The following is a 23,478-nucleotide window of genomic DNA, read 5'->3' as shown; positions in this document are numbered from 1 at the left end:
GTAAACAGGAGGTAACCTTAACAGCAATAAGGTGGCTAACAGTCCAGTTATTCATCAATGCACACTTCAGTTCATGATTTAAAAAAGATATTATACAGATTATACAGATACGCCCCAAAAACAAGCTCGGGTGACCGTGAAGACGTGACCTTTAACTTTTCCGACAAAAGCTATTAGCCCACTACAAACAGCGCGTTGTTTTTTTAGCAGAGGCGTTTTATGGTAGCTGCGGTCTGGATGGTGGTGCTGATAGAAATTCTACAGGGTTTCCCTTTCCAGGCTCCGCCCACAAACATTCTGTCATAGCTACTTTTGTGATGTCGGCAGAGTTTTACAGAACGCTGGATGAAATCCGCTCGATTCAGGCTGTCGTTTAGGGTCGCGACCCGACGATGAGTTCACGGTTTAAAACGCCGAGTTACCGAGCTGGACCGTGCGGTTACAGCCAACAAAAACAAGGAAGGCCAGAAACTAGATGTGGCCGATATGGCAACAATATAATATCATGATATTTCAAGAAATTTTTACAACACAGAATATGTCACGGTTTTTGATTTTTCAGGCGTCTGATCAGGTGGAAGTGAAGAAAAGAACCAGTAGTGCTACGTTTTTAAAAAATCCTATTAAAAAAGCTGTTTTTGTTCAATATTTGGAGCTAAATCCAGCTCGACGGCACTAATTTTGAAACAGGAAATGAATTAGCCATCATGCTAATGTTTCACCGAACAATATATGTACAGAGGTGGTGTGTGAGGAGTCTGGCCGCTTCCTATTTCCCCCGTTATATCAGAAACAGGACTGCTGAACAGCAGAGGGCGCCTGAGAGCGAGTCCTCAATTTGGGCAGCAGGAGGCGGGGCTTTACTGCTAGAGCGGGATGATTGATGGGCGAGCAGAGCCTCATTGGCTGTTCGCGCTCACTGATGTCATGAATATACATGAGGCGGTGGTTTAAACTCCTATAACTCGAGTTTAAAAGCTCTTAAATAAAACAGCGGTGTTAAAATGTTTTACGCTGTTCAGGAAACGAAGGAATTCTTTTACATTAAAATGTTTCAGTTTTTATAAACTATGATTTTAATCAAAGGCTCCATATCAACCCGTTCAATCCGGACTGGCTCGGGAGCGCCCCCTAGTGTTAGAGAAACCCGGAAGACATTGCAGAGCAGGAATTCTCCTCTCTACAGGTTCTCTGATATGTACCTGCTCTCCTTTGCCAACACTTCGCTGGAACAGCAATGTTATCAAAATAAGAGTCCTGTATAACTCTACTGTTAAACCTAAGGTTACTTCATTTAACTAAACACTAGAGTATGTATAGAATTACACAACGACTACTCCTACTACTAATAATAATAATAATAACTACTATTATGCAGTTATACTACTACTACCTAAAAAATAGTCATCCATCCATTTTTTAAGCCGCTTCTCCGTCAGGGTCGCGGGGGGTGCTGGAGCCTATCCCAGCAGTCTTCGGGCTGAAGGCAAGATACACCCTGGACAGGTCGCCAGTCCATCGCAGGGCAGACAGACTCTAAACCGACTCTAAATGTAGGTATTGTGATATAAACTGAGTGTACAGCTTCTCATGCGTTTGGATGATTGCGTTCTGTAAAGCTTGTCCATCCTACAAATGGTAACCATAAAGGAAGGCATTTGTGGGCGGAGCCTGGAGTGGACAATTAAAACCAAAGACGATATAATTGGACCAGAACAAATAAAGGACAAACAATAACGATTCACAATAATCCAGTTGATCTAGCCCTCTCCATCAATACATTCACACAAAGATACGGTGTAGAGACTCAGCACTGATAGAGGTGAAGCACAGAACACAGAACACTGTTCCACAAGAGTCAACTTGCTCCAGATACTGGGGATGAGACAGAAGAAAACAATACCAACTGAAGGTAAGTCCAAATAAGTTACGCTATTAATTACAAACTAAGGAGCTACTGCAGATAATGCAAAACTACAGTCACGAGAGCTGCGACAGGTGCAGCCCAGGAGATATTTTCTACCGCTTTCAGTTCCTCAGCCATCATGGAACCTTCATACACGAGGCATCAAAAGTTTGGGGACACACACTAGCTTCACATGTTCAATAATATAAATCGTCTTTGCTGGTTTGCAATAACTTAATATGAGGAAAATATATAACGATGATTTGTAATAAATTATTTCCCTTAGCTGCACGGAAAAGTGTCCCCAAACTTATTTTTATTGTAGACAGACTGCAGTGGGACTGCAGAGAAGCTTAGACAAGAACCTAACCTGCTGCAGCGACACTCTCAAAAATGATGCGTTACCACAATTTTAACCAGTTTGGGGTCAGGACTCAAGACCAAAGCACATATCTGTAAAAGAACCTTTTGCTTTGTGTTAAAACTTTGACTTTGTTAAATAAAACAATAACACACTGGCTGCGTTAAAAGTAGCTAATAATGTGTTGTTTCTGAAGCAGCAATGCATATATGTGAGGATTTGGCGACCTCTGTGGTGGAAATGTGTAACTGCAAGCAATTTGCAGAATAACGTTTTGCATCATTTGTGAAATTTGCCGAGCGCTCCATCTGCCTTCATCTGAAAAAAGTGGTCAAGTAGGCTCTCTCATTGTTAACCAATCAGATCAGAGGGTGGGCGGGGCTTCAGCACCAGTAAACATGGATGCTAGACAACATTAACCGTCTAACTATGATACAGGAATTATATTATCACATATTAAATGTGACAACAGCTACTAAAATGTTTGTGTTTTATAGGCCTGGAGGGTCCATTTCTTCATGTTTTATAAATGTGTGTACATGAAAATATCAGATATCGCCATTTGCCCAGAATTCTCATACTGGTGCATCCCTAACAGCGTATAAGATGCTAATAACCCAGCCGACAGACCGTTACAATGCTATTGTTGGTTAGCGACAGGCAGAGCGTAGCCAGAAGCAGCGTTTAGAAAAGTGTCAATTGTTTAGGAAATTGAGGTTCGCATTTTTCAACTATTAAAAAAATGCAGTGTGACCCAAAGCCGATGCTACTTCATTAATTAGAAAATAAATAAATAAATTGTACGTAGTGCTATGGCTTTAACACATCGGTTTTGAGAGCGTGCCGTCCTTCACCACCAGGTGATCTTAAACTCGTAGATGGGCCGTTTGCAGTAGTAGTGATTGATGAGGTGTTTGTCACAGACTCCGATGCACTGCTGGTCCGCGGTGATGCCGCGCTCGGCCAGGTCGCTCACGATGCAGTGCAGCAGGTCATAAACGTCCGCCACGGCCTCCCACGGCCCGAAGGACACGTCCACCTCGCAGTGGTGCTCGAACAGCTTGGCCTCGCTCTCCGAGCGCTCGAACCGCAGGGAGTTGAAGAGCGGCCGCTCGTACGGCGTGATGGGCATCTCCTCCTTATAGACGCACACCTTCAACTTGGCAAAGCGCGCCTTCCGCTGCATCGCTCGCAGCTTCGCTATCTCCACGATCCGCTCCAGGTTATCTGAGAGAAAAGGGGGAAATTCTTACGTTTAAATGAAAACACATTCCTCACGACTAGCACTGTCAATACCCACGGAGTAGATCCTGAATAATTCACAGTAAACACTGAATCATTCACCTCGTTACTAAAGCTGGGCAATATAACAATATTTATCGGTATCGTGATCAATTACTTCACAATATATTGTTTGAGTACATCCCTGATATTGACAGTCCTTAAAAACACCCTCACCTGCATGATTGATCACAAAGAGAACATCATTAGTGCTGTTTAACTGGATTTAGCGCAGAGCAGTGAGTGACATGTTGAATACAAATCACTGGAACAATCGTTTTTGCTAGTGTTTTTAAAATGTGCCGCTACTTTGTTCTGAATTGTCCGATGTCAGAATAATAAACTAAATATTGTGATGCATTGTAAAAAACATCCTTCAGTACCGTTATATTACATTTTGCCATATCGCCCAGCTCTAGTATTTACTGAGTAATTCATAGTTGATAGTGAATATTTCGTAATAGATACCAAATAAATCATATTGGATACCAAATAATTCATAGTGAATACTAAATAATTCATAATAGTTACTGAATAATTCATAGAGGACACCGAATAATTCACAGTAGATACTGAATAATTCATAGAGGACACCAAATAATTCATAATAGTTGCTGAATAATTCATAAAGGACACCAAATAATTCACAGTAGATACTGAATAACTCACAGTAGATACTGAATAACTCACAGTACATACTGAATAACTCACAGTACATACTGAATAACTCACAGTAGATACTGAATAATTCATAGTAGATACTGAATAACTCACTGTAGATACTGAATAATTCATATTAGATACTGAATAACTCACAGTAGATACTGAATAACTCACAGTAGATACTGAATAACTCACAGTAGATACTGAATAACTCACAGTACATACTGAATAACTCACTGTAGATACTGAATAACTCACAGTACATACTGAATAATTCATAGTAGATACTGAATAACTCACTGTAGATACTGAATAATTCATATTAGATACTGAATAATTCACAGTAGATACTGAATAATTCACAGTAGATACTGAATAATTCACAGTACATACTGAATAACTCACAGTAGATACTGAATAACTCACAGTAGATACTGAATAACTCACACTACATACTGAATAACTCACACTACATACTGAATAACTCACAGTAGATACTGAATAATTCATAGTAGATACTGAATAACTCACAGTAGACACTGAATAATTCACAGTAGATACTGAATAACTCACAGTACATACTGAATAATTCACAGTAGATACTGAATAATTCATAGAGGACACCAAATAATTCATAATAGTTGCTGAATAATTCATAAAGGACACCAAATAATTCACAGTAGATACTGAATAACTCACAGTAGATACTGAATAACTCACAGTACATACTGAATAACTCACAGTACATACTGAATAACTCACAGTAGATACTGAATAACTCACTGTAGATACTGAATAATTCATATTAGATACTGAATAACTCACTGTAGATACTGAATAATTCACAGTAGATACTGAATAATTCACAGTACATACTGAATAACTCACAGTAGATACTGAATAACTCACAGTACATACTGAATAACTCACTGTAGATACTGAATAACTCACAGTACATACTGAATAATTCATAGTAGATACTGAATAACTCACTGTAGATACTGAATAATTCATATTAGATACTGAATAATTCACAGTAGATACTGAATAATTCACAGTAGATACTGAATAATTCACAGTACATACTGAATAACTCACAGTAGATACTGAATAACTCACACTACATACTGAATAACTCACACTACATACTGAATAACTCACACTACATACTGAATAACTCACACTACATACTGAATAATTCATAGTAGATACTGAATAACTCACAGTAGACACTGAATAATTCACAGTAGATACTGAATAACTCACAGTACATACTGAATAACTCACTGTAGATACTGAATAATTCATATTAGATACTGAATAACTCACTGTAGATACTGAATAATTCACAGTAGATACTGAATAATTCACAGTACATACTGAATAACTCACAGTAGATACTGAATAACTCACAGTAGATACTGAATAACTCACAGTACATACTGAATAACTCACTGTAGATACTGAATAATTCACAGTAGATACTGAATAACTCACAGTAGATACTGAATAACTCACAGTACATACTGAATAACTCACAGTACATACTGAATAACTCACAGTACATACTGAATAATTCATAGTAGATACTGAATAACTCACTGTAGATACTGAATAATTCATATTAGATACTGAATAACTCACTGTAGATACTGAATAATTCACAGTAGATACTGAATAATTCACAGTACATACTGAATAACTCACAGTAGATACTGAATAACTCACAGTAGATACTGAATAACTCACAGTACATACTGAATAACTCACTGTAGATACTGAATAATTCACAGTAGATACTGAATAATTCACAGTAGATACTGAATAATTCACAGTACATACTGAATAACTCACAGTAGATACTGAATAACTCACACTACATACTGAATAACTCACACTACATACTGAATAACTCACTGTAGATACTGAATAATTCACAGTAGATACTGAATAACTCACAGTAGATACTGAATAACTCACAGTACATACTGAATAACTCACAGTACATAGTGAATAACTCACAGTACATACTGAATAACTCACAGTACATACTGAATAACTCACAGTAGATACTGAATAATTCACAGTAGATACTGAATAACTCACTGTAGATACTGAATAACTCACTGTAGATACTGAATAACTCACAGTACATACTGAATAACTCACAGTAGATACTGAATAACTCACAGTACATACTGAATAACTCACAGTACATACTGAATAACTCACAGTACATAGTGAATAACTCACAGTACATACTGAATAATTCACAGTAGATACTGAATAACTCACAGTACATACTGAATAACTCACAGTACATACTGAATAACTCACAGTAGATACTGAATAATTAATAGAGGACACCAAATAATTCACAGTAGATACTGAATAATTCACAGTAGATACTGAATAACTCACAGTAGATACTGAATAACTCACAGTAGATACTGAATAACTCACTGTACATACTGAATAATTCACAGTAGATACTGAATAATTTAGAACAGATACTGAAGATACTCAAGCCAAACCCTTTTCCCCCAAATGCAGCCAATCAGCTGAGACATTTTTTAAACTAGTCTTTTAAAGTGTGAACCACTGTAATTAAACACTAGCTGTTAAAAAAACACTGATCCAGATTTAGAACAGCCCACGAAGCAAACCTGCTGAAGCCCATTTCTATCAGTATCTTCAGCACCGCACCTTTATAATACGGCAGCAGGTCCAGGAAGGCCTGCCGGACTTTCTCTCCGGTCAGAGGCTGCGTGTCCTCCAGGCTCTCCAGCAGGGGGCCGATAGCGTAATACTGCGCCTCTCTGTGAACCGCACGCACTCGGTCCCTCTGCGGCAGCTCCCCCCCACGCAGGAAGTTCAGGATGTCCCTAAATCACAACACAGGACGCGTCACACTGGGACCCGGGATTAGCACAGCTTTAAACTTCTATTAGTCAGTTATTATAAAAAGAAGATCCCTAATCATATTAATATATTATTATTACTACGTATTACTGTTCAGTTATAGTATTAATATTATCTAAACTTTCCTGAGCAGTCTGGACACCACTCTATATGTTACAGTCAGAATCAGGGCTCTCGGTACAGTGGGACAGATGTTAATAAGTTTTTGCACCCTGTATTCACTCACCCGAAATACGCTCCATCCCGGTCGATGAAGTAGCGCCCCTCGGGGTCTCGGGGGATGTGGTGCCGTCCACTGAACATGGCCGCCAGCATGGTGTCCTCATACCGGCGCAGGGTGGACAGACGGGTGGTGAAATACGTCCCCCCAACATTCAGAGGAATCACCTCGGGAAACTACAGCATGGGGGGAGGAGGGGGGGGTGGCATTATTATAACCCACATTATAACATTAATCTGCAGGTGTAGTTGTAATTTGCACTGGAAATATCTCCAAGGCTACACTACACCCGTCTCCATGGTTACACTACACCTGTTTCCAATGCTACACTACACCCGTCTCCATGGTTACACTACACCTGTTTCCAATGCTACACTACACCCGTCTCCATGGTTACACTACACCTGTTTCCAAGGCTACACTACACCCGTCTCCATGGTTATACAATACCTGTTTCCAATGCTACACTACACCCGTTTCCATGGTTACACTACACCTGTTTCCAATGCTACACTACACCCGTTTCCATGGTTATACAATACCTGTTTCCTAGGCTACACTATACCTGCTTCCATGGCTACACTACACCTGTTTCCATGGTTGTGCTACACTCATTGCCATGCTGATGCTATGTCCAGTTCCATGGTTATAAAAAGCATTAGCATAGTTATGCTACTTTAATTTGCATAGTTACGCTATATATGTTTTCATGGCTACACTACACATGTTTCCATGGTTACAGTTTACCTGTTTCCATAGTTACACTACACTCATTTCCATGGATACGCTATACTTGTCCTCGCTCGCTTTAGCAGTTAGTTGTAATGATATTCTCATTCCATTGTGTCATGTGATGATGTAACACTTCTGAGTAAATTTGCATTATCCATGCAGAAAACTACAGCAAAACATCCATAAATGTACTGCAACAGATAATCACATCACCCAATCAGGGCCGAATATGAATATTTGGAGAGCTCGAGTTGAAAAGGGCTCTGGCTCTAATGCGATTACACTAATCAGAGGACACGGCGAGTTCATCAGTGACACCTTCAGCAGGGCCTTTCCAAAACACCATTAAGCACCTTTAATCCCACAGAGACGTCCGATTTGACAGCCATGTGACTGTGAGCCAATTAGGAGCCGCAGGCCCACCCACCGGGGGGGAAACGAGCCAATCAGGGCTGAGGAAATGTAAAGGGAACCTGGTTAATGCTTCTGTTGCCTGTAGTGAACAGATCCAGCAGTTAAGTGGAGGGACGTGAGGAACGTGCTACTGATTTAACACTCAAAGAAAATACAAGCAGTATATACTGTACTTGATACTGTTGTATTATTATTATTATATATTACGTACAGTAAACTGTATATACAGTATTTTACACTGTTAACTAGTACTGGCAGTGTTGTGTTATATACAGTATGTAATGTATGCAGTAAATGCTGTATATTACACTGTTAAATCAACACTTATAGTATTGTATTATATACATTATAACAGTATATACAGTGTAATATATTAAATGAACACTCATGAAGTTGTTATATACATTATTTAAATTAATTAAATTACTACTTACTGTTCTATTATATGCAGTACACAGTGTATACTGCATATTACACTGTTAACCTGTCCCTGTTGAATTATATACATTATATATGACAAGCATTATATAATGCATATTACACTGTTAAATTACCACTTACGATGTTGTATGATACACAGAATACAGTACACTTTACACACTGTACACTGTAGTGTTAAATTAGTACTGGGAGTGTTGTATTATATACAATGTACATAGTACATGCTGTATATTATACAGCTTAATTAACACTGTCTTGCATTATACACAGTATATACCGCGTAATACAGTGTTAAACTGAGACCTATAACGCCGTACTACACACAGTATATACTGCGTAATACAGTGTTAAACTGAGACTTATAACGCCGTACTACACACAGTATATACCGCGTAATACAGTGTTAAACTGAGACCTATAACGCCGTACTACACACAGTATATACTGCGTAATACAGTGTTAAACTGAGACCTATAACGCCGTACTACACACAGTATATACCGTGTAATACAGTGTTAAACTGAGACTTATAACGCCGTACTACACACAGTATATACCGCGTAATACAGTGTTAAACTGAGACCTATAACGCCGTACTACACACAGTATATACCGCGTAATACAGTGTTAAACTGAGACCTATAACGCCGTACTACACACAGTATATACCGCGTAATACAGTGTTAAACTGAGACCTATAACGCCGTACTACACACAGTATATACCGCGTAATACAGTGTTAAACTGAGACCTATAACGCCGTACTACACACAGTATATACTGCGTAATACAGTGTTAAACTGAGACCTATAACGCCGTACTACACACAGTATATACCGCGTAATACAGTGTTAAACTGAGACCTATAACGCTGTACTACACACAGTATATACCGCGTAATACAGTGTTAAACTGAGACCTATAACGCTGTACTACACACAGTATATACCGCGTAATACAGTGTTAAACTGAGACCTATAACGCCGTACTACACACAGTATATACCGCGTAATACAGTGTTAAACTGAGACCTATAACGCCGTACTACACACAGTATATACCGCGTAATACAGTGTTAAACTGAGACCTATAACGCCGTACTACACACAGTATATACCGCGTAATACAGTGTTAAACTGAGACCTATAACGCCGTACTACACACAGTATATACCGCGTAATACAGTGTTAAACTGAGACCTATAACGCCGTACTACACACAGTATATACTGCGTAATACAGTGTTAAACTGAGACCTATAACGCCGTACTACACACAGTATATACCGCGTAATACAGTGTTAAACTGAGACCTATAACGCCGTACTACACACAGTATATACCGCGTAATACAGTGTTAAACCGAGACCTATAACGCCGTACTACACACAGTATATACCGCGTAATAGTGTTAAACCGAGACCTATAACGCCGTACTACACACAGTATATACCGCGTAATAGTGTTAAACTGAGACCTATAACGCCGTACTACACACAGTATATACCGCGTAATACAGTGTTAAACTGAGACCTATAACGCCGTACTACACACAGTATATACTGCGTAATACAGTGTTAAACTGAGACCTATAACGCCGTACTACACACAGTATATACCGCGTAATACAGTGTTAAACTGAGACCTATAACGCTGTACTACACACAGTATATACTGCGTAATACAGTGTTAAACTGAGACCTATAACGCCGTACTACACACAGTATATACCGCGTAATACAGTGTTAAACTGAGACCTATAACGCTGTACTACACACAGTATATACTGCGTAATACAGTGTTAAACTGAGACCTATAACGCCGTACTACACACAGTATATACAGCGTAATACAGTGTTAAACTGAGACCTATAACGCTGTACTACACACAGTATATACCGCGTAATACAGTGTTAAACTGAGACCTATAACGCCGTACTACACACAGTATATACTGCGTAATACAGTGTTAAACTGAGACCTATAACGCCGTACTACACACAGTATATACCGCGTAATACAGTGTTAAACTGAGACCTATAACGCTGTACTACACACAGTATATACCGCGTAATACAGTGTTAAACTGAGACCTATAACGCTGTACTACACACAGTATATACCGCGTAATACAGTGTTAAACTGAGACCTATAACGCTGTACTACACACAGTATATACTGCGTAATACAGTGTTAAACTGAGACCTATAACGCCGTACTACACACAGTATATACTGCGTAATACAGTGTTAAACTGAGACCTATAACGCCGTACTACACACAGTATATACCGCGTAATACAGTGTTAAACTGAGACCTATAATGCCGTACTACACACAGTATATACCGCGTAATACAGTGTTAAACTGAGACCTATAACGCCGTACTACACACAGTATATACCGCGTAATACAGTGTTAAACTGAGACCTATAACGCCGTACTACACACAGTATATACCGCGTAATACAGTGTTAAACTGAGACCTATAATGCCGTACTACACACAGTATATACCGCGTAATACAGTGTTAAACCGAGACCTATAACGCCGTACTACACACAGTATATACCGCGTAATAGTGTTAAACTGAGACCTATAACGCCGTACTACACACAGTATATACCGCGTAATACAGTGTTAAACTGAGACCTATAACGCCGTACTACACACAGTATATACTGCGTAATACAGTGTTAAACTGAGACCTATAACGCCGTACTACACACAGTATATACCGCGTAATAGTGTTAAACTGAGACCTATAACGCCGTACTACACACAGTATATACCGCGTAATACAGTGTTAAACTGAGACCTATAACGCTGTACTACACACAGTATATACTGCGTAATACAGTGTTAAACTGAGACCTATAACGCCGTACTACACACAGTATATACCGCGTAATACAGTGTTAAACTGAGACCTATAACGCTGTACTACACACAGTATATACCGCGTAATACAGTGTTAAACTGAGACCTATAACGCTGTACTACACACAGTATATACCGCGTAATACAGTGTTAAACTGAGACCTATAACGCTGTACTACACACAGTATATACCGCGTAATACAGTGTTAAACTGAGACCTATAACGCTGTACTACACACAGTATATACTGCGTAATACAGTGTTAAACTGAGACCTATAACGCCGTACTACACACAGTATATACCGCGTAATACAGTGTTAAACTGAGACCTATAACGCTGTACTACACACAGTATATACTGCGTAATACAGTGTTAAACTGAGACCTATAACGCTGTACTACACACAGTATATACTGCGTAATACAGTGTTAAACTGAGACCTATAACGCCGTACTACACACAGTATATACCGCGTAATAGTGTTAAACTGAGACCTATAACGCCGTACTACACACAGTATATACCGCGTAATACAGTGTTAAACTGAGACCTATAACGCTGTACTACACACAGTATATACTGCGTAATACAGTGTTAAATTAAGACTAACATTATACTGTAATACAGGGCTAAACTGTCTAGATGGAAGTCAACACTGTGTGTCAGATTAAACCACATACTTGTGCTCAGATTTCATTTGTGCCTAGTTGCATATTAATAATAGAGCTCGTATGATTTGATTAATAGAAGGTGTATTAATGTGTAATACAGCTCTGTAGGAGTGAATTCGTCACAGCTTTGCTGTATCTGGATGTTGCAGGTTGAGTGGGTTGGGTCAGCTGTGCACTGTAGGCTCTAACGTTAGAGTGAACTACAACACTGTGTTAATCCAGCGCCGGGGATTTTACAGAGACACCTTAATGCAGCGACACACGACACAAACAACACAGCCGAGCGTAAAAACACAAACCTTCAAACCTTTTACATAAAATACAGCAGCAATTTATAAACAAACCACACCCACAGCCGGGCAATACGACAATGTTAATCAATACCGTGATACGTTACATCATAACATGCTTTTCTGAGCGTATCGTGGACATGATCAGTACACAGAGGTGGGCGATATGGCAAAAATATAATATCGCAATACGGATATGACGATATTTTGTTCAGACATCAGATCAGAGAGGAAAGAGCCAGCAGTGCTACATTTTATCACCGAAAACTGTGATTTTTATTCACTATATGCAGTTAAACTGTCTCTCTTTACAAGGAAACATGCAGTTGGTCAGTTTCTACAAGCACTGACGATACACACTATATAATATTATAACATAATTTAGCACAATAATGATAGACACACTGTCATATTGCCTACTTATACAGATTCCAGCGGCACGTTAGATCACAAAGAGGGCGTAATTAATCATTCATCCCGGCTGGACTGGACCGAGTGCAGCATATAAAATATTCAATATAAATCATTGAACTTATTGTTTTTGATGGTTTTTTTAAATTTGGCTCTACTTTCTCTTTTCCAACTTACCAAAAAAATAAATATATAAATACTGTGCCTTGTTATAACTTCATGATGTGTTGTGATATTACATGTTTTGCCATATCTATATATTATAAGCCTGAATACATGCTCCCATATAGGATAATATGACCATATTTTATCGTTATCGTGATAAATAATGTCAAAAATATGCTTTTATGGGCGTTTCGTGGATATTATCAGTACTTAAAGCGCCCGGGGTAACTGCATGTTCCACTATAGAGCTGTTTAACCCGCGGAGAACCCCAGATAAGACACAGTTTTTCATGAAAAGTGACACTAACAGTTAGTTTCAAATCTGTTTTTACTTATTAAACTTCAGAAAAACGAAATATTGTGAAGAAAAGGAAAAAAAGGAAAAGAACATTTCTTAAAAATGGGTTCTTTAGCAAAGGGAACGGTTCTGTTTAGAACCATGAGTTCCACACAGAGCCATTTTCGCCCGCTTAAAAGGGTCTCTGCATGAAGAAAGGGTTCTTCTGATGGAGAACATGCTGTATGTGGTTCTACATAGCACCGAAAAGGGTTCTTCTACTGTTCTGACGTCACGCTCATAACAACAGTAGAACCCTTTTTGGTGCTTTACAGAAGCATTTTCAAAAAGGTTCCACACAGAACCACGCACGACACATTCTCCATCGATTTCCACGAGCAGAGAACCATTTATGCATGCAAATGGTTCTGTATGGACCGCGTGGTTCTAAACAGAGCCATTCCATTTAAAAGAACCCTTGAAGAACCCTTCTTTTTAGGTGCCCCATGTTAGTAACCCAGCCACACCCCCCATGATAGACAAAAACCTCGGTTTTACCTCCTGAGCTGGGCTGAAGGAGTGGAGGGTCTTCCCCAGGCTCCTCAGCGGGCTTCCAGTGGCTGCTCTGCGGGGCTCCTGCTCTTCCAGCCCCGCCGCTGCGCCCCCCAAGCCCGTCCCCGCGTCTACGGACTCCTCGCTCTCACTGGCGGCCGAAAACACCACCATGACCCGCGGCTGCGGCCCTGCGCGGCCCTCCGGCCCGAAGCGCCTCAGCACCGGCGTGTCTCCGGCTCCGTTCGGCGTGTCTCCGGCTCCATTCTGCTGCATGCACACCGACCACACGGCCTGCTGGGAGGTTCCGTCCACGGCGGCTCTCAAGCGGACCGACTCGATCCAGCAAACCGGGAACAAATCACTCTCAGGCGGCCGCAGCTACAGATAAGCAGGGCTTCTGTTTGGGTTTGTTTTCCACCCGTTTTCCGGCGCCCCACGCCCCCTCTGCCTACTCTACACGGGGATTGGCTGTTAAGATAAATATGAAGTTATGTACATTAACCTTTATTCAAAATGTAATAAATATGAATGTATTTACATTAATGTATAAATACGCGCGCGTACAGTGTCTTATATATAAATATATATGCCATTTATACATACATTTGGATATGCATACATTTTGCTTTTATTTAAACACCTCACATTTGAAATGTATATTTATATTCATATTCATACTCATGTATATTATTTATATTTGCACTGATATGTATTTATATTCCTGTCAAATCATATATGTGTATGTAAATAAAGTTGTTTTTCTTTTAACACCTGTATTCCGACAAGCCCCGCCCTCCTGTGCTTGGACTGTTTACTAGTTCATACACGGTGGCAAATTATGCAGATCGTAATTAATGCAAATGACAGGGATGATTCCAGGCTGCTTTGATGTTGTTGTAATATCTACATAACTTGCATAATTTCTAATGTTTCTTTATCGTTTTAATAGAAACCTTTATAATTATAAACAAAATCAGTATTCTGAGCTCATGCAGTGAAAAGGCAGAATGCGTTACAATAAATATTAAATTAAAATATATACAGATATTAATGCATAAAAGCTTCGATGGGAGAAAAAACAGATTTATTTTAAACTAGACACTTAAAATGAACTTCGATCTGAAAATTTATTAATAATAATAATAATTCATAATAAACCTGTTTATTTCAGTGTGTTTAGGCTAAATTTTAGATTGAACTAAATCTGAACTAAATCTGTTTTTATCCTAAGTGTAAAATATCAATGTATATGTAATAATAAGCAATGTATATGTATAATCCCCGTGACGTAGGCTGACAGGCTGTGTTCTCGGCCGCCAGAGGGCGCTGTTGGCTTGGTGGTTTAACTCCGCAGGTTGACGCAGCTCGTCTGCGCCGTTTCTGGACGAGGCGACCCCAGAAAACGCGTTTTATTCCAATGATCTTACTTTTACTTCTGTCAGGAAGGTTTGTGAGTCACTCTTTTACTTTTTCTTCTTTTTATTCGCTCATTTTAGCCGTTCCGGTTTAGCTACTAATTCCTTTTCTGTGTTTTTCTTTTCTTTCTTTTTTTTGAAGACGCATCAGTACAGCATTTTATTTTAGACCAAAACAATCACAAAAGGAGAAGAAAAGAGTTCAAACTTCGGCTCTTATGTGGAGGTTTGTGCTGCATTTACTGAGAAATCCCGTTACATTTCTAGACGTTATTCAGTATTTAAGTACTTGTTTTATTTTACCAGAAACGTTTGCACTTCCTTTTTCCAGGTATTAACTGGCCACTTTATTAGAAACACCCACCTTGTGCTTCCACTAACTGGCCACTTTATTAGAAACACTGACCTTGTGCTTCCACTAACTGGCCACTTTATTAGAAACACCTACCTTGTGCTTCTACTAACTGGCCACTTTATTAGAAACACCCACCTTGTGCTTCCACTAACTGGCCACTTTATTAGAAACACCTACCTTGTGCTTCCACTCACTGGCCACTTTATTAGAAACACCTACCTTGTGCTTCTACTAACTGGCCACTTTATTAGAAACACCCACCTTGTGCTTCCACTAACTGGCCACTTTATTAGAAACACCCACCTTGTGCTTCCACTAACTGGCCACTTTATTAGAAACACCTACCTTGTGCTTCCACTAACTGGCCACTTTATTAGAAACACCCACCTTGTGCTTCCACTAACTGGCCACTTTATTAGAAACACCCACCTTGTGCTTCCACTAACTGGCCACTTTATCAGAAACACCCAACCTGTGATTCCACTAACTGGCCACTTTATTAGAAACACCCACCTTGTGCTTCCACTAACTGGCCACTTTATCAGAAACACCCAACCTGTGATTCCACTGACTGGCCACTTTATTAGAAACACCCACCTTGTATCTTCACTATGTTTGAGTTCAGCCACAGACTGTAGTCCATCTGCGACTGCGCAGTTGATCAGCCTCCTCTACTTCATTCATCACTTGTCAGTTTCTGATTTCAGCGCCGCTCCTGTCCACATATTATTTGGACTCCTGTCCAGATATTATTTGGCTTATAAACACGTCAGTGTCACTGCTAGGCTGAGGGCGGACCGTCCACCCAAACATATCCAGACGAGAGCGGCTCTGTGGTCAGAAACTGCAACGACATCTAGTGGACGGCCTGATGTACTGCACAGTTCCAAACTGCACATTATCAGTTGCGCATAAGGCAATGAACGATTTTAGCCTTAAAACTGATTCATGTTCAAATAAATGCAGTCCACTAGTGAGATATTTAGAATACAAAATATATTTACTTCCCTTTTCGCACCTAGGGTAATAATTATTACAAGTAATAATAATAATAATAATAATGAACTTGATACAGTGATATTGCTTTTTTCCATCAGAAGTGTGAAAGTGAACACAACGATGCCAATACACATAAAAACCAACCAAATCAAACACATATCAAGAAAACAACAAAGTGGAAGAGTTTTTTTATTCAGGTATTGAGCTTCAGCTCCATCGTGTGGTTCAGAGTTATGAAACATAGAAAAATAGACCACAAAACTGCGTCAGCAGCTGGTAAGGAGGGAGACACCGAGGCGCTTCGGGTCGAGGCGCTGGGCTGAACTGAGGTTCTACCTGAGCTTCGTGAGAGGCCGGAGGGGCGATGAGAGGCTGAGAACACAGAGAGGCTAAAGGACTCGGCTTTGAGTCGGACCTGCCTTTCGCACTCACACACACATTACACAGAATGACCAGCACGTCCAGTTTACAGGACCAGGTCAGGGGGAAAAGTCTCATTTACACGTTTCTCCTCTTAATCCAAACGGAGCTGATCAGCCACCGCGTTTGCTCATTAGCAGCCCTTTTGGATGTTGTATGTACTGCTTTAGTGTGAATTACAGCGTCAGACACCACACAGTTAAGTCTACTTAAGATGACTTAAAACAGAATTCCACCACTTTCCAAAAATCCCCCAAAACGCAGCGTTTAATATGTAAACAGAGCGGCTTGTTGTGAAAGGCCTCAGACGTCTTTACAGTGGTGGTGATGGGAACCAGGCGTCGCCATGACTACAACACAGATATAGACACTTTATTTACCATCCAGAACCACCAGAGAACCTACACGAGTCTTCTGAGCTTATATGGAATGTTGATGATGGAAAACAGTGGAAAATCTGGAATACTGAGTTTTCTTTGGGGACTATTTTGCCGCACAGCGCCCTGCATGTCTCCCTCCACCATGAATGGAGTTGAAGTTCTCTAAACTCTCATAAAACAGCGTCTCAGTCATCAGGCAGTGAATTCAGAACCAGCTCATGTAGGAACTTTCTGTAGGAGCTTTTAGAGGGACGTCTGGTTCCCATTACCACCACTGTGAGGAGCTTTTAGAGGGGGACGTCTGGTTCCCATCACCACCACTGTGAACGGCTCTGACTTGGAAAGTTTATCTAGAACTATCTCTGTTTACATCTTAACCACTTAATTATGTGGACTTTGGTGGAGTTTCCCTTCCCTTTTTCCTGATTTGCTGTTGGCAACATCAGCCTCGAAGCTCCAGTGCTAAAGCTAAGGAAGCAAACACGCCTTTGCTGACCAACAACATTTAGACTGAGGGGTGGAATCTGGGTAAATTTGAGTTTTCACCAAATTATTTCTTTAAAATCACTGATAAACCGACAGAAGTGCATTAACGTGGTTACGAAATGATTGACACGTGTAAGATTATTGCCAGTCCGGCTTCAAAACAATGACATGAAACAGATTCCTGTTCAGAGCTTTGAAGTGTTTGATCAGACAGCTGAAGTAGCTGAAACCAGCCTCGGGGACAAACACAGAGTCTACAGCAACGCCACACGGACCCATAAACGCTGACCACTCTACAGAAATCAGATAAATGTGGTGTCTGTACGGCTGCTAGACGTCCATAACAATCCGCAACCTTCCCACAGAAAAATACGTGGCGGAACAAATGATCAGACGCCTCGTCCACAGTCCTGCAAGCGCTTCATCTCATGGTACCAACAACAACATCAAAGTGACAGTGAAGAAAAACACAAACACACGTTAACACCAGCGCCGCTCTCACACGCTGGTCAAAACCCCGAGTTTTGGTCCACATTACAGGTTATTTATTGCTAATAACAGCCAGAGGCTGTAAAACTCTGGGACACTAAAAACAGCTCCAATTAAAGTTCAAACATTTGGACAACTTTGGTTTTTACACTCAGATCTGAAAGCGTGAGCAGATACATCGCCTCAGTTAGAAGAGCAAAACACTGTGACACCGAGACCTGAGACAAAAACAGAGGAACTTTTGACTCATTGACCTCTCCAGGCTCCGCCCACAAGTGCTCTGTCATAGCTGCTGTACGGTTACACGACCTTCACAGAACACTGGCAGAAATCCCATTAAACCCAACGAGTCGGTTCATTCAACTGACTCTAAATGTAGGTATTGTGATATAAACCGAGTCTGTTCTACAGTTTCTCATTAGACTGAATGAATAACCGGCTCTAAATGTAGGTATTGTGATATAAACCGAGTCTGTTCTACAGTTTCTCATTAGACTGAATGAATAACCGACTCTAAATGTAGGTATTGTGATATAAACCGAGTCTGTTCTACAGTTTCTCATTAGACTGAATGAATAACCGGCTCTAAATGTAGGTATTGTGATATAAACCGAGTCCGTTCTACAGTTTCTCATTAGACTGAATGAATAACCGGCTCTAAATGTAGGTATTGTGATATAAACCGAGTCCGTTCTACAGTTTCTCATTACACTGAATGAATAACCGACTCTAAATGTAGGTATTGTGATATAAACCGAGTCCGTTCTACAGTTTCTCATTAGACTGAATGAATAACCGGCTCTAAATGTAGGTATTGTGATATAAACCGAGTCTGTTCTACAGTTTCTCATTAGGCTGAATGAATAACCGACTCTAAATGTAGGTATTGTGATATAAACCGAGTCCGTTCTACAGTTTCTCATTAGACTGAATGAATAACCGACTCTAAATGTAGGTATTGTGATATAAACCGAGTCTGTTCTACAGTTTCTCATTAGGCTGAATGAATAACCGACTCTAAATGTAGGTATTGTGATATAAACCGAGTCTGTTCTACAGTTTCTCATTAGACTGAATGAATAACCGACTCTAAATGTAGGTATTGTGATATAAACCGAGTCTGTTCTACAGTTTCTCGTTAGACTGAATGAATAACCGACTCTAAATGTAGGTATTGTGATATAAACCGAGTCCGTTCTACAGTTTCTCATTAGACTGAATGAATAACCGACTCTAAATGTAGGTATTGTGATATAAACCGAGTCCGTTCTACAGTTTCTCATTAGACTGAATGAATAACCGACTCTAAATGTAGGTATTGTGATATAAACCGAGTCCGTTCTACAGTTTCTCATTAGACTGAATGAATAACCGACTCTAAATGTAGGTATTGTGATATAAACCGAGTCTGTTCTACAGTTTCTCATTAGGCTGAATGAATAACCGGCTCTAAATGTAGGTATTGTGATATAAACCGAGTCCGTTCTACAGTTTCTCATTAGACTGAATGAATAACCGACTCTAAATGTAGGTATTGTGATATAAACCGAGTCTGTTCTACAGTTTCTCATTAGACTGAATGAATAACCGACTCTAAATGTAGGTATTGTGATATAAACCGAGTCCGTTCTACAGTTTCTCATTAGACTGAATGAATAACCGACTCTAAATGTAGGTATTGTGATATAAACCGAGTCCGTTCTACAGTTTCTCGTTGGGTTTAATGGCATTTTTACCAGTGTTCTGTAAAACTCATCCAACCTCACATCAGTAGCTATGAAACACCACATCTGTGGGCAGAGCCTGGAGAGGCTGGTTCTGCCAGCTAAAAGTGAAAACAATTCGTTTGGTGCGGATTAAACGCAGTTTTGGTTTTCCTTACTGAAAGGACTTTAGAAGTAGAACGTGCCGAGCGCCTCCACAGGGCTGTACATTTAAAACTCTTTAAACAACCTAATTATGCTACAGCCACCATTACACTGCATGTTATTACTTAGCGTAATGTTCATTATAATGGTTCTGAATGGTGGGTCTACAGTATGAAGGCACTCCAGATGAAAGAGTGAGATTAAGAAACAGTCCTGGACTTAAATCAGTGCAAATACTGTAGTCTGGCTGAACGTTTGGAGGAGTTTTGAGTAGCATGCTGTGCTTTTATAGGCTTTTTACACCACAAAGGAAAAAAAACAGCTTCCCGCTCACAACAATGAGCCAGCTTTGAACAAATGAAGATAATGTAAATTAATCCGACAGTGAATTCGGAAAGTCCAGTTTCCTACCCTGACCTACACTCACTGGCCACTTTATCGGAAACACCACCATACAGCTCCGCTATGCAGGTGTACAGTTACAGACTGTAGCTTATGTTTTGTAAACTGCTCCACAGTTTCTATCATCACCCTCCACTCCCGTCTTCACTGGTCAGTTTCTGACCACACGACCACTGACCTGATCGCTGACATGGTCCGTTATATACGGTCTGCAACTGTACATCTATGCGGTGCACCTATAAGTTCAGTGTTTCAGATAAAATGGCCAATAAGTGCAGAAAAAAACTAGGGTTTTCTAACAAACTGGCAATTCAGAGCAGTTAAAGGGAAAATTCCTGCATGTCTGGAATGGTTCAAATGTCTTTACAGTGGTGGTGATGGGAACCAGACGTCGCCATGACTACAACACAGATATAGACACTTTATTTACCATCCAGAACCACCAGAGAACCTACACGAGTCTTCTGAGCTTATATGGAATGTTGATGATGGAAAATAGTGGAAAATCTGGAATACTGAGTTTTCTTTGGGGACTATTTTGCCGCACAGCGCCCTGCATGTCTCCCTCCACCATGAATGGAGTTGAAGTTCTCTAAACTCTCATAAAACAGCGTCTCAGTCATCAGGCAGTGAATTCAGAACCAGTTCATGTAGGAACTTTCTGTAGGAGCTTTTAGAGGGACGTCTGGTTCCCATCACCACCACTGTGAGGAGCTTTTAGAGGGACGTCTGGTTCCTATCACCACCACTGTGAGGAGCTTTTAGAGGGACGTCTGGTTCCTATCACCACCACTGTGAGGAGCTTTTAGAGGGAGACGTCTGGTTCCCATCACCACCACTGTGAACAGACTAGGAAACCAAACCCAAACCACTCTGAACGGCTCTGTTTACATCTTAACCAGTTAATGAAGTTGACTGAGCCTAAGAACAACGGTCTGGTTTTCATTACTGGCAGAAAAAGCACCATAATACTGAAGATTACGGTGAATTGGCAGAGAAAAAAAATCAATAAAGGATTTTTTTCCATGATAAAATAATCTTCACACTATAACATTGCTGTCTTCCAACATTTGCATCCTTGTGAATTCTTACCTGCAGGAAAAATAATGTTTACATGCTTAATAATTCAAGCCGTAGCACTGCCTGTGTCCACCGGCAGAGTAACTGTGTTCATCCAGCTCATTAAACACAATAATACAAACAAAAAAGTCATAATGATAACCTTCAGGATTAATTCATTAATAGACATGTATCAAAAGTACATAACCCAATACTGCCGGCAGTCTATTAGTCTAATAATATGTAACCTGACCATATATAGTCCCTTCCGTGAAAGAAAAAAAATAGATATATCACAAATAATAAGACATCGATATGTATAAGACAGTATCTATAAATAAGCACACCACACCAATGAACAAAAAAATGATATTAGTTTTTCTCAAATGCGTAAATAAAATGCAGATAGGCTGTGAGGAGGGGTGGAGTTTGTCCAGCTGTGAGCAAACGTACTAATAATATGCTAATAATTCACTAATTTGGGATACGGACACTTTCGGAGGCTTATGGACATGGAAAAACGAACAATAGCATCGTCCATCCACTTAAAAAAAAAATCACATAGAAAATCAGCTGCAGTGGACGCGTAGGGACACTAGAGGGCGGCAGTGACAGCTGGGACAAACTACATAGTGACCGAGCGCCGTATTGATCCCAAATACAAGACGAAATAAACTCTTCTGACCCGTGTTGACCGGTGTTTGACCTGTTTTGCCACAATTCAGAGATTCTTTTCTAATTAACGGGGTATAAAAGTGTCTGAAGGTCCTGCAACTGTTTGGGAATGTTGACTAAATTCATTATAATTATATTTATTTATAGAGTGAAATAAAATGAAATTCCAGGCTATTTTAAATTGTAAAAATATCCCTAAAACAAAAACAAAAAGAAGGACTTTTATTCTATAGAGTTCACACTTTGTAACCCATAAATAGTGTTTTAATAAGAATTCTGAATCGTACCAATATAAATAAACTGAACTGATTCTTAGGGAAGTCCAGAGACGCCATGAGGTAGTTATCATCCTCTGGATTGTTATCTTGAGATCAAGATTTAATTATCCTGTAATCTCGAGATAACATCATTTGTTAACTTGAGATCATGATTTTTCTTGTGATCTTTAGATTACCCAGGTTGTTATCTTAAGAACACGACTTGATTATCTTGTGATCTGAATATAAGAAAAGTTGTTATCTTGAGATTATTACTTGGTTATCTTGTGGTCTTGAGATGATAAAAGCTGTTATCTTGAGACCATGACTTAATTATATTGTGATCTGGATATAACAAAAGTTGTTATCCTGAGATCATGACTTAATCATCTTGTGATCTGGAGACAGCAAAAGATGTTATCTTGAGATCATAACAATCTTGTGATCTCAAGATAGCATACCCAGAAAATTACAGGCACCTCATG

The 23,478-nt window shown here is 39.8% G+C and overlaps 1 protein-coding gene across 1 annotated transcript; it reads right to left on the bottom strand.

The window, feature by feature from the left end:
- Positions 1-884: 884 nt before the first annotated feature.
- Positions 885-14,645, bottom strand: kctd7 (potassium channel tetramerization domain containing 7). The gene is made up of 4 exons (XM_017688975.2): positions 14,192-14,645; positions 7,360-7,529; positions 6,918-7,096; positions 885-3,494 (listed from the first exon to the last, which is right to left on the bottom strand). The coding sequence occupies exons 1-4, from the start codon at positions 14,459-14,461 to the stop codon at positions 3,118-3,120; spliced, it is 996 nt and encodes a 331-aa protein (XP_017544464.1). The 5' UTR covers positions 14,462-14,645; the 3' UTR covers positions 885-3,117.
- Between the last annotated feature and the right edge of the window lie 8,833 nt (positions 14,646-23,478).

This window comes from Pygocentrus nattereri, chromosome 18, assembly GCF_015220715.1.
Source record: "Pygocentrus nattereri isolate fPygNat1 chromosome 18, fPygNat1.pri, whole genome shotgun sequence".
Classification (NCBI taxonomy): Eukaryota; Metazoa; Chordata; class Actinopteri; order Characiformes; family Serrasalmidae; genus Pygocentrus; species Pygocentrus nattereri.
The sequence above is the reverse complement of the archived record's forward strand: the minus strand, read 5'-3'. Positions and strand labels throughout refer to the sequence as shown.

What these genes read in the sequence shown, in the direction of transcription:
- kctd7 (XM_017688975.2), bottom strand. Translation starts at nt 14,461, where the DNA reads ATGCAGCAGAATGGAGCCGGAGACACGCCGAACGGAGCCGGAGACACG. An exon ending in CGGGATGGAGCGTATTTCGG is followed by an intron (nt 7,097 to 7,359) that starts GTGAGTGAATAC and finishes GTTGTGATTTAG; the next exon opens with GGACATCCTGAACTTCCTGC. An exon ending in CCTGCTGCCGTATTATAAAG is followed by an intron (nt 3,495 to 6,917) that starts GTGCGGTGCTGA and finishes CTTTTCTCTCAG; the next exon opens with ATAACCTGGAGCGGATCGTG.